The 16,397-nt window shown below is 44.3% G+C and overlaps 1 protein-coding gene across 1 annotated transcript in view; it reads right to left on the bottom strand.

The window, feature by feature from the left end:
* The window catches only part of crb (cell polarity complex component crumbs), a 223,778-nt gene that overhangs the window by 64,423 nt on the left and 142,958 nt on the right, over positions 1-16,397 (bottom strand). The window contains exons 13-17 of the mRNA XM_050166508.2: positions 15,185-15,352; positions 10,823-10,944; positions 8,738-9,212; positions 4,689-5,574; positions 3,528-3,865 (exon numbers count right to left, since the gene is read on the bottom strand). Coding sequence (XP_050022465.1) covers positions 3,528-3,865; positions 4,689-5,574; positions 8,738-9,212; positions 10,823-10,944; positions 15,185-15,352 — 1,989 coding nt within the window. The remainder of the gene's footprint in view (positions 1-3,527; positions 3,866-4,688; positions 5,575-8,737; positions 9,213-10,822; positions 10,945-15,184; positions 15,353-16,397) is intronic.

Here is a 16,397-nt window from a genome sequence, read left to right as displayed (position 1 = left end):
GTGCTCAACAATTCGAATATGACACTCAGAGCACATGGCTGCTGGCACTTTATGCATCACCAGTGGGCTCTGGGGCCACCAAGCTGATGCATTATGGTATATGACGAAACTGAGGGCCTTTGTGACACAACACTTTGTGACTGCATTTGACCCCCAAGCAATCACCCAGCACTCACCGGAGGTGCAAAAAGTGACGGCCACCATGCGGTCCAATTATAGTGTTTGAATCACTCAGCACTTTACGTCCCAAACACAGAACTGCTCTTCTTGGGCAACCACTGAACTGATTTGAATCTGTGGCCTTCAAGAGAAAAAGTTGAATTGAACTGAATTGTAGAACTTAACATCCGGTAGCTGCACCGTGAGATTGCGGGACACTGTAGTGGAGGTCTCTGGATTAACTCTGACGACCTGGGGTTCCTTAACACAAGTGTTTTACATTCAACCTCCGATAGAAAAGCGGCCATGGAGCCAGAATTGAAACCCGGGAAGAGAGGAAATTAAATTCTGACTTGATGTGTAAATTGCATCATGTATTAGAGCGTCTCAGTGGATAAACATGACATGTTAGCTCTGATCTTAATGTGAGATCCATATATTGTTTACGCAAGTGCTGTAAATATCCTATTCACAAATTACTGGTGGAATACCAGGGAGTAGTGTGTAATATGTTTATCAATTTTGTCCATCTTGGATGTCCTAACTTGATGCAGTTTACAGCTACAACGATACAGTAAAAACCTCGTTATAACGAAACTGGATATAACGAACTAATGGATATAATGAAGCAATCGTGATTCCCCTTGAAATTCCAATAGATGCCCATGTATTGAAAACCTCGTTCTAACAAAGCTAAAATTTTGTCGCAATGGGTATAACGAACCCTTTCTTTTAGAGCGCAGCTCTCTGGCGCCCATTCCTGCATTTCGCAGGAATGGGCGCATAACCAGCTCCGTAGCCGGGGCCAACACGCTGCTCTAGCTGCGCGCGCTCTTGGCGCGATCTCTTGGTGCTCTTGGCGCCAATGCCACTCATGTGTGGCAGCAATCAGAGCGCCGGCTCGGTGATGGCTGATCTCGATGATGTGCTGCTGCCCAAGCCAAAATGCACAGCCGCCGCCGTTCGCCCCTGTGTGTACCCCTTCCCCCCCTCCTCTCCTCCGTGGCGGCAACCACGCAAGAGCGCACGGTGTTATCCGGTTGCCGAAGCGCCGGCTCGGTATTAGCGGATCACGGTGCGCGCTTCCGAAGCCGAAATGCAAAGCCACGTTCAGTTGACTCGCTAGCAGCATCAGCGGCATCAGTCAGTCGCTGCCATCTCTTCGCCGCGCAACATTCCTATGCGCCTACGCGCTGCGCTCCCGATAAGTGAGGCAGCTGCGCCAAAGTACGCTCCGTTTGCAGCGGCTGGTGCGAAATGTTCTGCACCAGACGGATTGTTCGAGGCTCACAGACGGTTTATATTATAATATAATTAGTCTGCCTATATAATTAGTTTATTCTCAGCCAGTTCTTTCTGAGCCATCAGCGAGGCAACCGGTGGAAGTCCTTCATCTGCCGCTGCTACTAAACGAGGCGCACAAGCAGAGGCCCAGCGCCGTTGCCGCAAGAACCCAGAGGTGCGCTACGCCGAACCAGGCATTGGTGCAGCAAGTCTAGCATATATCCACCTATTTCTCCGACCACAAAGCTACCTTCATGACAATCAAGAACTGGGAGTGGAGTGTTTCTTGAAGAAGAGAAGAATCAAAAGTTCTAACTGTACATACATGTCTTGCTCGAATTATTTGCCTCAGTATACAGAAAAGCCGAAACAGCTGAAGAGATGCGCTCAAATTTCACATTAGGAAGTAACGTAATCGTCAACTTTTTTTTTTCCACAATGATCATATACTGACCATTTTGGTACCTGTCAGATCAATGTCTCATAGGGCGTGACGTTCGCGTCTGCCGTGCACATCTCCCGACCTCCCCTTTCCCGTGGAACTGGTGGACCTGCCTGCTCTTCCGCTGCGCGCATGGGGCAGCGCTGACTGCAGTTTTGTTGTTGCTTGTCGTTGCCTCCGTGCACATCACCGACATCAGTGTTTCTATCGGTTCATTCGTGCGAGTTCCCGCCGCATAGATGGGTCAGAAATGTGCCGGCTCTAGTGGTCTACAAAAGTGCGCCACCACGATACTTAAAGGCAACTGTAAGCTGCAAGTGAGTTATGTGTCCAACAATAAGGCTTGGATGACAAAAGGAATTTTCGCACAGTGGCTGCAGGAGTGGGACAAGCAGCTGGGCAGGCTGAACCGGAAGGTATGCCTCGTACTGGACAACTTCGCGGCCCACGACACTGCCGCTGTGCTCAATAACATCGAGCTATGCTTCTTGCCGCCAAACTGCACTGCAATTGTGCGAGCCCTTGACCAAGCAGTTATCATGAACTTTAAGTTGGGCTACCGCAAGCGTGTGATCGGCCGGATTCTGCTCAATATGAGCATGAAGCGCGAATCCACTATTGACTTGTACATGGCGACTGAGATGCTACAGGCTGCTTGGATGGCTGTACCGGCAAGCACGATTGCAAATTTCTTTCGGCGTGCCTCATTTGGTGTCAGCAGCGGCAGTTACAGTGAAGATCTCGGTGCTGCCGCCAATGAAGGCACCGCCAGCGACCAAGCCCTAGAGTCGTTGTGCCCGACTGCACACCTTCTGCACGTACGTCAGTGCTGACGCTGACGTGGTCACGACCGAAGAGCTAACGGAGGCGGAAATTGTGCATGCAGTGATGGGGGTGCCTAATGACGACAGTGACGAATGTGTCGACAGCAGCCCGGAGCCTTATATTGGTGAATCCGAAGTACCGACGCCCGTACAAGTGCTGGATGCGGCAGACTTGCTGTGCCGCTTCTTTGGCACTCACGATGACGGCGAGGACGGACTTGAAATAGTGGCTGCAGCTGAAAAAGCCATCATTCGCCTGAAGAAGATGCAGCAAAAATCTATCAAGGACTTCTTTTCTGCGAAGTGAGCCGCCAGATGGTGTGCTGTTGATCAATCAGTGATGAGCCGTTTGGCGTGAATAACGTAGCAATTCCTTGCTGTCTTTTTTTCGCTTGTCTTTTTTTCGTGCGACGGCCATATTCTTTTTCACGTGACGGGCTGCTATGATATTTGGTGGTAAGTACATCCTCTCTTGCTTGCTAATTGTGGATAGAAATGGATAGTGGCTATAACGAACTAATTGTTATAACGAAGTAATTACGACCCCCCCTTCAACTTTGTTATAACGAGGTTTTACTGTATATGTTTTCATCGCAGCGTTACAGACTTCTAAACTTGATGTTTTTGTTTATTCCCAGAATCTTCTGCAACTTTTGAAAGTAATCAAAAGCCTAAATTTAAAAAATCTGTGCCCAGCAATCGGTAGACGTTCCCTCTCTTTCTTTTCACATGCAACAAACCTCAAAATCAGTTCCAGAGGATGCCGAGATTGTTTCACACTTGAATTATGTCTCTTGAATCTAAACACAACAACCAACCTGGACAAAGTGAAGCTTGCCATCATCCAGTCGCAACTTGGATGGGTGCAGAATCTTAGGCACGTAGGTTGTTCCAGCACCACCAGTGGAACTGCTCAGCAGAAGCACTTGAAGACGGCCATCACGGAGCCGGGCAGCTAAGAAGCTCTCATCACCCGATGAAGACTGCGTAGGCGAGGGCTCTGCACCGATGTAGAAGAGCAGGCCAGAGGGACTCCGGGTGCGCACAAACAGGGTGGCCTCGACTCCCAGGCCAAGGCTGCCCCAGTGTTCAGGCTTCACCCGCAGCCTGGTGAAGCTCAAGCTGTTGTGATGACCAAAGGTGGCCGCTGGGTAGCCTGCACAGGAGTACATAAATTTTGGATATATTGAAGGGTTAGAAGCATGTCCACCTTAAATGGCCTTTTGATCGCTTCTGTATTCAAGTAAGCAGGCAAGCAAGCAGTTCTCTGCCCCTCACTAGCAGTAAGAAGGCTTGTCATATACAGTGCATTCAGGCAGTCTTAAAAATTATGTAAGAAATGCTACAGCACCTACACAACAGCATCGGTGGACTTGCATTATTTGAATGCTGGTGAACATCTCACAGAGCAGAAGAGCTGAAAACTAAGCTTGTTGGTACATGTACATCTACGATATTACTTGGAAACAGTGCGGAGAGATGGGACAAGTGCAGACTGACCCAGCATACATATATATATATATATATATATATATATATATATATGCACATGCATTTCAAATAAAAGTTGCTAATCAATTTCTAAAAGTTCAGTTGGCTGGCATGAATCAAATAAGATGTCCCAAAGCTACACCTGGGATACAGTACATTCCAAATTCCAAAGAGATTCCAAATTTTTTGACCAGCCAGGATTCTTGAATGTTTCCTGAAACCTCAATATCCAGATTTTTTCCTGCATTTCTACCCTTTGTGCTCAGTAGCAGCACAACATGGTCACCAAGAAAGTGCGGAAAGTTTCACTTCAAATTAGATTTTTCTAGCAGCTAAATACAGCACTGATGTTGATTTTTCTAGCAGCTAAATACAGCGCCGATGCTAGCACAAGGAAACATTTTTGTAACCTGTCTGCGCAGTGTCACTGAGGATAAAGTTCTGCCTATTAGGTAAGCTATATGAAAGTTAAGAAAAGTTGCACGTACTGTTGTTACACCGCTCGCCATAGTAGGGTCGGTGGCAGTGACACTCGTGCCGGTCCCACAGATCCACACAGTTGCCTTGGCCACTGCATGTGTCAGTGACGCACTGCTCCTCACGTGGACAACCCTCAGAGAGCCCAGCCTGGTCACGTGGCAACTGCAGCACTCCGTCGAGCCACACTTCTCTCAAGCACCCTACAAAGCCACTTATGTTCTGTTTATGCAAACTCCACACACTATTGGCAGCATCTCGATGAGACTGTCCACTTCCAAGGACAACTGAAACCAGCGGAGTTGCCGGATCATAGCCAGGCAATAAGGCTGTTGCATTAGGGCCTTCAGTCAGGGACACAGATATCGATCCCAATAACAATTCCAGATTCAGTTCCTTCCATTCAGCATTATTCAGTCCCTCACCAATGGTGACCAATGAGTCATCTGCAGACTCCACAATTACTCGGCCTTGGGCCAGGGCAACCAACAGCAAGCGACTTTTATCGAGAACCACGCGCGCTAACAGACCCGTGGGAAGGGTTGTTCGGAATTGCATCCTCAACTTGTGGTGGTCCAGCGCACCTTCACGCTGCCGGTCTGCATTAATGGTGAGGTCCCAAGTGGATTCATTGTTCAGTGAGGCAGTTGTAACTGTTTGGCAGATGTTTCCGGCAAAGCCTGGCAGGCAATGGCAGCGGTATGAGTGCTGCCCATCATCAGTCAATAGCGGCTCACAACGGGCATCATTCAGACACGGCACCTCTCGGCAGCCAATCAGGAGTGTTGAGCAATTCTTGTCACCATACCCATCAGCACATGTACACTCATAGTCTGCAACCTTATCATGACAGGTGGCACCATTGCGACAAGGTTGATATGCCTCGCATTCGTTCACCTGGGGGAAAAAAAATGCCAACAAATAACACGGTCACAATGTTGCTTAAGAACAACAATGAGTCTGATGATTTGTCACCCATAAAACCAGCACATATTAGTAGCTTTTTTGCACAGAACATCCAAGCAGGCCTGACTCCCACTTCCCACCACAGACATTTAAAGAGTGCACAGTAATTGTTTTCATTAATGCACAGAATGCACATCCTGGCAATGTAATATTAGTGGCAGTTTTCATTGCACACAATTGTTAACTACAAATGCAAAACTAGTACCAACTGTCCCCAGGTACCATTTACTTAAATATTAGGGTTGTGCGAACATCAAAATTTTCTCATACAAATCGAATACAAATGCTTAGCTTCAAATATCACATCAAATATCGACCAGTGATATGCACATGCATTTATTAGCAAGTTGGGTTAATAATTTGTCATGTTGGAACATTGTACTTGCATTGTCAATGTTTTAAAAACTAGACCAGTAAGCCGTTATACTAAAACATTGTGTATTTGGCTCATGTTAACTTGAAAAATTTAGTGATTCCCACTAGCTGTTCTTAATTGCCAGCTTGTGCCTTATACCGCATCAAATGCTCGTAAACTCAGAGGCATTTGACCCTGTGCCAGTTGTCTCTTAATGCACTTGCTGTGCAATGAGCTCAGAATTGATGGTGGCGCTGCAAAAATATTGAAAAGGAGAGAAAGAAAAAAAGTGCACCCTCGTTGTCAGCAAACCTGTACCCCTTGCTACTGAAAGACTGGCTTTCCCGCAGAGTTCAGAAGTTTACTGGGTAAGTGTGCTTTACAAGCGAAGTTTCGCTAGCAGCACGAAATCACAAAATTCAACAGAAAATCGCCCCAATATTCTTAGATTAGACAGAAAGGAATGCTAAGAACTGTGCTCCCACACAGCCAGCAATATATAATATTTGATTCGAATATTCGTATCCAACCGAATATTCGAACGTCTTCGAATATGTATCTATTTTTCAAATCGAATATGGATATTAAAAATATAACATTCGATAACATTCAAACTTTTCAAATACTTTCACACCCTATTAAATAGTGTTCCTATGCAGCTTTAAAAAAATTAGCAGTGATAATTAACAAAGATGTACAGCAATGAGTGGAAACGCTCAATGGAATCCTCATGCCCCTAGGTGATAAACTTCCTCACATGCTAAGATCTCGTGCCATACTACTGCACAGAGATGCCAGGTTGGGGCATGGGGCAAAGCTAATTTCAAGAATATAAAGCATGAGGAGTTTTACTTTTGCTCACAACCTTGCAAGCAGCAGATGCACGAAACTCGCAGTGGAATTTCTGTTCCTCTATATGTCTGCAAAAAGAATCTTTTGTGACCCGCACTCCATCGGCACACTGTAACTCGCTCACCAATAAGTTTTCTGAACTGTATAGTAGGTCACATCTGAACTAACCAACCTACCTTGCCATGTGGGACTTGCTATGGCAAAGCTACCTGACAAGCCCAGTGTGCCAGTGGGTAATTGATGGCTACGCTTAACTATTGCTCAAATAAGAATTACAGTTAAACCCAGCAATAACAAAATCGGTGGCAAAAGCAAAAGAAAAACTTGCTTGTGGGACACGAATTTTGTTGTTGCAAAATGAAACAGAATAGACAGGCAATGCATAGCAAAACGAAACATTACTGTCAAAATTTTGTTGGCCTGCTTTGGCAATCCTTGCTCGAGGCTATATAACCATATTGCCGAGAGCACAAAGTGCGTCCCATGCGTCGACCAGTGATGATGGCACTGCCATGGAGCAGTATTCTTGATCGACTGATTTTGGAAATCCGATCACTTTTGTAACATTTCACATAACTCAGTTCCGAATGTGCTGCAACAGCGTTCCTACAGCGAACAGAGTTGCTCGTAGACCCCAGCATGTCTGGTGCCGAGCACGAAAGTGATCGTACCTTGTACGATCACTTTCGCCTTGAAAAAGACAAGTCCACTTGTTGAAAGATTGGCTGCCACTTTTTCCTTGTTCTCGTTTTGCTCACTGTCTTGAATTTCCATCTCCCGTTGCGGCCGTGATGCCGTCGTGGTCGTTCCGTCGTCTTCATATTAGCTTCGTAATCCGACTCTCTTGTCGTGCCGTCGTCATCACACTGTCGTTGTCAAGCTGTCATTGTGCCATCATCACAATTTCATAAATGTCATACTACTGTCGTCATACCACTGTCACTATACAATCAATGACCGACCTTTCAGATGCCCGATTTGTCGAACATGCCTGGTACAGTACACCTAACGAGTGTACTGGCAGGTCTTCAGAGCTATTTTGGACATGCCTGTGGTAATACGAGTCCTTGGGAGCAGTAAAAGGCATGCATTCATTTTCTCGGGCAGACCAATTTTTCAGACGTTTTTGCGGCCCCTAGGAAGTCCAAAATATCAGATGGTTACTGTACCTCCTTTTTTGTTTTATCAACGTAATTCCTTCTTCATCATTCCATTGAAATCATGCTTGCATCATTCCGTTTGATTATGCCACCGTTGTCATGTCATCATTGTCATTGCGTCGTCATCACACAGTTGTCATGCATTCCTTGCATACTGTTGTCGTGATGCCTTCGGGCCTGTTCCATCGTCATCATTCCAGCTTCGTCATCCAATATTCATCACGTTGTCATCACACTATCATTGCCATACACGCTGACATCCCACCATAGTCATCATGCACTTGCCGTCATCCCATTGTCTTCATGACGATACTGTTATGCCATGGTCATTATTTAAGAATCATGTCACTAGTCTTGCTACATTGCTTGAATGCTAATCACATTAACATCGACAGTCATCGTAAAACAGGTTATGCCGAAATTTTTAAAAATTATTTGTACAGCACCTGCTCTCAAATGCAGGTGCCACAGGTAATGACTGAGCATGTGAATGGTGCCGCGCATGCTGCACAAATAAATGCACAATATTCTCAGCAGGAAAGGCTTGATGCTAATGACAATAGTGTGTAGGTAGTGTAATTTTGTACTCTGTTCTAATATTAACATTAAGTCAATTCTTTCACAAAAAATAAAATAAAATTGAGTAAATATGATGGTCACTCGCATCACACACTTTAAATTCTAAGAGGTTTCTAGAAGCTAGAAGAGAAAAAAAGACAACACGCACCTCAGTTCCACAGTCGACACCTTCATATCCAGCCTGACACTCGCAGCGATACGCATTCACCAGGTCAACACAGTGACCATAGATACTGCAGTTGTGGCCAGGACAGTCGTCTATGTTGTTTTCGCATCTTGTTCCATTAAATCCGGGTGGGCAGAGGCAGACATATCCAGCAGCCGTGGCATAACTGAAGCTCTGGAAGAGCCCCAGATAGTTTTCTCGGTAGAGACTCGTATTGGAGCGTTCAAGACAGGCAGCCCCATTTTCACAGGGTGGAGCAGACGGCCTTGGAGGGTCGCAGTCTGGTACATCAGTTTCACAGGAACTGCCCTCATAGCCATCATAGCAGTGGCAGTAGAAACCACGCACACGGTCTTCGCACGTTCCACCATGCAAGCAGGCCCCCGGGTAGCAGTCGTCAATGTTTCGCTCACAGTGTGCGCCTTCGAAGCCTGTATCAGTGCAGTTGCACTCGTACCTGCACATTTAAGAACCGCAGGAAAGTACATCAGCATGGAGCAACCATTCCAAGGTTTTTTGGCATTATAAAATCTACAAGCTAACAAGTGCTGCAAGATCTCCCGTATTTCCCCTAAACAGACAAACGTAGACACACACAGTGAACTAGATGTGCTGAGCCCATCACAGATAACCTTCACTTGCTCAACCAAATGGCTGCATGGAGAAGAATATACCTAGAAGTAACAATGAGGACACTAGACATACTAGGAAAAAAAAAAGTATGGCAGCATGTTACACACCTGTAACATGTGAAGGCAAAAGCCTGCTGCACACTCGGTAATGTGCTGTCTCGCACTGTCGCGCTGCTGCTTTTGCAGTTCGGCTTCTTCGGCTCGTTTTCGACGCTTAGCTGTGGCTGTGCACGCTTGCACAGCGGAGTCAGAATCGCATCAGCAAAGTTTCTCTTTTACTTTACGTTGCACCTTCTCAGCAAGGGATTTAAACGTATGCTGTTCTGTGTGTTGTATGAGTGATTTGAATGAATGTATGCACTGTTCACGTCACTTTGGTGAGCGCTTGTAGCCTCAGCCTTAGGAGGGTATGAGCCATTGAGAAGGTCACATGGTGTTTTTTTTTTTTTTTTTTTTTGTACCATTCGACTTGATGTCACGTTTCTGTACGTTGTATGCATCATTTCAATGAATGTATGCACTGCACGCTTCATTTTGCTGAGTGAGCAATTGCGGATGATGATAGTTTTTATACCATTGGACCGGACGATGCATTTTTTTTTAAGGCCATCGGACGTATGAGCCACTTAAGGCTTTCGCCTTAAAGAAAAAAAAGGCACAACAGGCAAGTGATTACAGTACTAGCATTTCTGTTGTGAATAAATTATAGGATGTGCGGACAGGCACAGATTGATATGAATGTTCACAGATCTTGGAAACAGATGTACGGTACTCCTAGGGCTGTAGATTGAAGTTTGAGAATGCCTGGCAGATGCAGTTTGAATTATTCTTGTAAGTGAAGAAAAAAGAAAAGCACTGCAGCAGGCAGATGGTAACTAACAGTCTAATTTTTAAAATGTTTTTGCTTTAACTAAGCTCACATGTTATAGTCATTACCAACCGTGTTTCATGTAGCTTTTGTCTCGACCAATTTTCTGCTTATCACCTCAACCCAAAGAGCTATGCACCAGTCATGTGCCACTTGAATCAAACAATACAGCAGCTATCTTGCAAGTAATATATAATTATATGTACTAGGTAAAACAAAACAGATCTACTGAGTTAATTGAAACTCAACCATGAATTCTGATCATTAGTTGATTATTCCAACACAGCAGAATTGCACTGTCTATATTTGACAACTTTCCAGTCGCCGAAATGCAGGAACCTGGTACCACTGAAATTCGACCGTCCCTTGTAGAATCTGTAGTAGTACTATTACAATTTTATTTAATATCTATATTACCAGAACGGTTGTTGAAAATGTAGCCTAAAGTGCACCCGATAAAATTGGTAACTTGAAGCCTAACTGCAGAATGCCTGTCACTCTGCATCCAGGTTATGGCTACTAAAAAAACTAAGGGGGCACATAACCAAAGTAAGAAGTGCTCCTCACCCATTGACAAGATCCAGGCAGCTTGCTCCATTGAGGCACGGTCCCGATTGGCACTCGTCAATGTCAATTTCACAGCGAGTGCCCTCATAACCCGCAGGGCAGTCGCAACGAAATCCATTGACCTGCATTCAGCCCAGTGCATCAACATCATTTACACTGGCAGACTGTGGGAATATGGGAAAAGTATTGCGTAAGTCATAAAAAGAAACCATGAGTGAGCAGATTTTAACACAGTAGAAAATCACAGCAGATTAGGACTATGTATGTTTGCAACGCAATGAGATTAACAGTAATGACAACCAATTTTTATGGTACCCATTTTTTTTTTTTTTGTTTTTTTGCGCAATGGAAAGCTTACCAGTCAAATCACGCAGCGGTAATGGGGAAAACACCATGGAACCTTTTTTAACAGAATTTTTCTATCTGTAGTGAGGATATAGTCATTCACTGGAAGCATGCTGGAAACGTGATGGGTGAGTGCAATAGCGATTATACGCTGGATTTGGTGGGGGACAGACAAGTGCGGTCGTAAATCTGAAAAAGTATTTTCTTATTCACATACCCTAAAGGCCCTTCTGGGCATTACATGGGGGGGAGGTGTTGCAGTAAACACAGGGGGCTTACAGTGAAACAGGTGAGCAGTCATTACATTAACAGGGATGTCAATGAAACAGACAATAAATGACACTCACATATACAAAAAAAAACATTACAAGGTTGTAGACATAAGGATTCAGACACAACTATCATTTTTTATGATTTTGGGAACTTGCCACAAGCAAAACACGAGACTTGAATGAAGGGACAACATGAAGTGGTACTGACAACTGATGATTTAATGAAACAAATGCCAAGCTTTTATAGATCAGACACACACGTACACCGGAAAAGCAACGTAAAAACCAATAAGCTGTCAGTTGCGGTTTCTCAGCAATAACTTTTGTTTCTTTCCATGTGATACACACATGTTCCGTGCCTCAGTAGTCTGTCAGTGTTTCTTAGTATTTGTATCGCACCCCTGTTTAAGGTCACTGTGTTTTTTATTTGTTTTTATGTTGCTTTTCAGGTGTACATGTGTGTCTGATCTATAAAAGCTTGGCGTTTGTTTCATTAAATCATCAGTTGTCAGTACCACTTCGTGTTGTCCCTTCTTTCAAGCCTCATGATTTGCTTGCGGCAACTTCCCAAAATCATGAATCACCAACTGGCCTACACCTACACTCTGCTATGTCAACTAGTAATTGACGCTAAACGATACCGAAAATGAGTAGGCAACTATACTACAATATACAAAAAGCAAAACCATAAGTTGTCAGAAAACAAAAGCTAAACAAGAAAAAAAGGGATGAAAAGCATATACAGTTGCAGACAGATTTTTTGGACTCCAAAAATTCGGACTTGATGGATATTCCAGACTTGATAAATGCACAGTCAGGGTTCTGCAGTTAATGCATTTTCGCAACCAATTTTTTGGACGAATTTAGGCCCAAAAGTTCAACTTTCTGGACTAAATCGCTAGTTCCGAGCCATGCTACCCAATCGTGGGAACCTCCCTGTTAGATTTTCCAGTGGCTTGGCTTCCAGTGCCCACTCTATAGCCTCCCAAGATTGGGAGGCGCACGCTTTTAATAGAGAGCGCACGGCATCATCTCATCTCAGAGGCCATGCTCACTCTTTCTTGGTTGACAAAGCGCTCCAGGGTATGACACTTTCTTGTTTCTTTCTTTTTTTTCGGTCAGCACTATCGTCATAATCACTTAATGTGGGATCCGTTTTTTTTTTTTATTTGTTTCCTATGCTATTTGCATGTGGTGCGTCTCAAAGACGTCGCATCTTTGTGTGTGTTTGTGCAGCTTAACATTTGTGTCATTGGCTTCACCTCGTGTGCCTTCATGAGAGCCAAGTAATGCTACAGTGTTCACTGTGGTGGTGCGAAGAAACATGGTTCGTTTCTTCGATCTCCATGGTGACCTCAGGCAACGGAGATTGCCAACACCGTCATGCTCTTGTTAGACTGCGTACGGAAATGACGTCACTCTTGCGCAAATTCAAGCAAATGTGATTGCCTGCAAGCGTAGCATGAGGCAGGGAATTACCGTATTTGCTCGCATAATGATCTCACTTTTTTGTAAAAAAAATTGACGCAAATTCAGGGGTGCGATCATTACGCGGGTTAAATATCCAGCGAAAAGAAATATTTACTTTTTTCATACCGCATTTACTGCGGGATGACAACGGGTCAACAAGCAGGCGGCTGCCGCTGTCAGTGCGGGACAGGAAAAAAAAAATGGCGGCCAGCGGAGCAAGCCGAACGCGCTGAACGTTATTATTTTTCTTCTCATGAGTAAATTATGCGCATTGAAACAGTTCCTTCCATATCAGTTATGAATAATATCGTTAATATCGGCAAGTTTGCAACAATAATTATAATTTAGCCATGTCCGCTCTGAGGGGGCAGAAACAGAGATGGGCATGCTTAGCTGCCAGTGACATAGAAACACATGGCAGGCATGCTGCGGAAACTGCGGCATTTGTCTTCACTGCTATCCTAATACGGCACGTTTCCGCTAGGGGCGGGCGAATATCTTAGCTGCGTTACAAGCTTCAGCGTATAAATAGGGCACACTTCTAACGTATCAGTGTAAACGTGATCACTATCGTTGCCGCTCATGATCTGTTGCGTGCCCACGAGTGCAGACGAGAAGAATTGAAAGGTGCCCTTTATGTTGTTCTTGTTGACCAAAACCATTATAAAGCCTACAAATAATAAAGCCAAGGCAAGTTTGGTTGTAGCTTTTTTTTTTTTTTTTTTCATGGAAGTGCGGAAAGGGATGAAAGGAATGAAATGGGGCATCTGCTTAGTATGTTGGGTGCGTGCAGACCACTTGGTATGTCTTCAAGAGTCGTTCGCGTAGCATTTGACAGATGTTAAGCCCGACCATCATTAGCTGGACTTGGCACACGACATATCGCTGCAACAAGTTCAGGGTGTGATCATTACACGGGAAAGAAAAAAGAATCGAATTTTGACTACAAAATTCAGGGGTGCGATCATTACGCGAGTGCGATCATTATACGAGTAAATATGGTATTAGAGATTATTTTAAGCCTTTGTAAGCCTAATAAATATTATTTTTAGGGGTGAATGAGTTTTTCGGACTGTTGGATTTTTCTGACTATTTTTCGGTACCCGCGAGGTCCAGAATATTGGTTGGTGACTGTGACACCAGACCTTCATTAAACAATAGCACTTAATAGTGATCATAACTCTGCATCTGATTGGCAACCTTTAAAACTGTTTGGAAGCTTGTTCCACTGTGAAATAGTGTCAAGAAAGAAAAAGCACTTTGAGAAACATCAGTGCTATACCTTATCTCACGGCCCTCGAATATGTGCTCATGATGGCTGGATATAAAATGTGGTAACAAAAGGTACAAGTCTTTGTTGCCGTAAAAATATCTGCATATAGTACAAAGCTTTGTCTTTATCCAGAATTTGACATGCATAATTTCCTTCGTGTTTTATATTTGGGTACAAAACATCCCATGTTTAGTCACGGTTTCAATTTTTAAGCATGGTGCAAAGCAGCAGGCACCTATTGCCATTGTCATCAGATGCTTTGATTGATAAGTAAAACCGAAAACCATGAATGGCCGTGCTGAAACAGACATTTGCCAAGGCCTGCATACGTGTATACCACGCCAGTGACCCCGCTTGCCACATTTGATCGCTATCTCATTTCCCCTGTTACTTAGCTGCACGATGGCAGCACCATAGAGGCAGCAAGTGGAGAACAATTTTGGTTGACAAAACTAATAGCAACAGTGTTGCAGTGAGACAGTTCAAAGTGACCAAAGGGAGCTGCCGGGGCAGGAGACAAGAAAAACATGCTTTTTGGCGTGTAGCAGGAACATATAATTTTTCTGAGGTCCCAAAAAAGGAGTCTTTCCAGCAATCAAGGAAGATTTAGCAGTCTACGTAAAGCAGCACTGCCTTTGCAGCTTGCACTGTACATTGGGCTACTGCAGCAAAACACGGAGGTGATCGCTTTTTCCAAAAAGCATCGCGTCCGCCTACTTTAGGGCTAGATGGCATTGGATTACCTATTTTATGAGCCCTGCAGGGTTCTCATTACATTGGTGCGCATGTCGTGCATGCCTTCAAGAAATGCAAAATATCAAACGCTCTGGGTGGCACAGATGAGTATGTGCCTCTAAATGGACATTTCCAAGAATGTGTCGTCTGAAGAAATCTAGGGTGACTGAGCAGGCAGCGTGGCTCTCAAAATTGCCTGTTATGCAATATTTGGGTTCACATATTTGTTTTTTTTACGGTACACTTCAGGAATTATTCAAAACTCACCTGGTCCAGGCAGGTAGCCCCATGCATGCAGGGACTAGAGGCACACTCGTTGAAGTCTATCTCACAGTGGTCACCCAGATAGCCACCAGGGCAGATGCACTTGTACTCGTTCACCCCGTCCACACAGGTCGCTCCATTGAGGCATGGCTGTGAGAGGCACTCGTTCACCTGTGCCGCACAGGAGTTGACAAGAAACTGAAGCAGCCAGACCCAACTGTAAAAGTTACTAGGCTTACCTCTCGCTGGAGGTTTACATCCGAGTTTGACATCGTCACTTCTCACTAGCAGACAAATGCTGGCCATAGAACATGCTCTTTTTAGATGTGCACACTATCGAGATTCATTTCTTCATGTTACAAGGAATCAACTACAGATGAAATGTATAACAATCATTAAAGATCGAGAAGAAGGGGAACTAAGGGGTCTGATTTTTGGTAGCCACAAACATATAAAGGCAAGGTAGACATAGGAGAAATTATATTTGTAATCTTAACTTAGTAATTAAAATTACAAATAATATCCCCTATGCTTTCCTTGACTTCATTATCTGTTGCCTTCATATGGTTGTGGCTAATCATCAAAGCTGCGAGTTATTCAAGTTCCTAACAAAGCTCCGCATGTGCCTGCCAACATTATAAAAAATTTGTTTTCGAGTAAATTTCCAAGACATTTTACAGCTAATTAGTGCATTAATAGCCACCAAACTTCAATAAGGTAAGTCAGTACCTGTAGTTAGTTAACTGATTGTTTCTGAAGCCACTATGAGCGGTATGTCAGCTCATTCCAGCACAATGTAGGCTTAAGTTATGCTCTCGGCACAGAGTTCTGCCATGAAATGCGCACAATATGCCAGGGCCTTCATTGGTGAAAAGCTTCTGAGTGTGCTGGCACCTTGCAGTGAGCCTTCGCAAGGTATGCCACATTTTACACTAATTGCCCAAGCCAAAGATAAAAGCATAAGGAAGAGGACACTGTGAAACTCTTCCCTCCCACATGAGCATAGACACTACATTGTGCCGATTCTCAATGTTCAAGAAAAGAATGAAACCAGCTCAAACCAGCAACCAAGTCTAAATGGGATGCTTAGAATGTAATCAAAAGATCAACAATGCACTGAGATCTGCAAGTTCTGGGTGAACTACGGTGGCGTGTCCTAGCTAAAGCTTCTTGAATGAGTTTTTCTTGCTCTTGGATTAGCTTTCATAAAAGAAGG

Source organism: Dermacentor andersoni, chromosome 1 (assembly GCF_023375885.2).
Source record: "Dermacentor andersoni chromosome 1, qqDerAnde1_hic_scaffold, whole genome shotgun sequence".
Classification (NCBI taxonomy): Eukaryota; Metazoa; Arthropoda; class Arachnida; order Ixodida; family Ixodidae; genus Dermacentor; species Dermacentor andersoni.
Note: the sequence above shows the minus strand (reverse complement) of the source record. Positions and strands in the feature narration are given on the sequence as shown.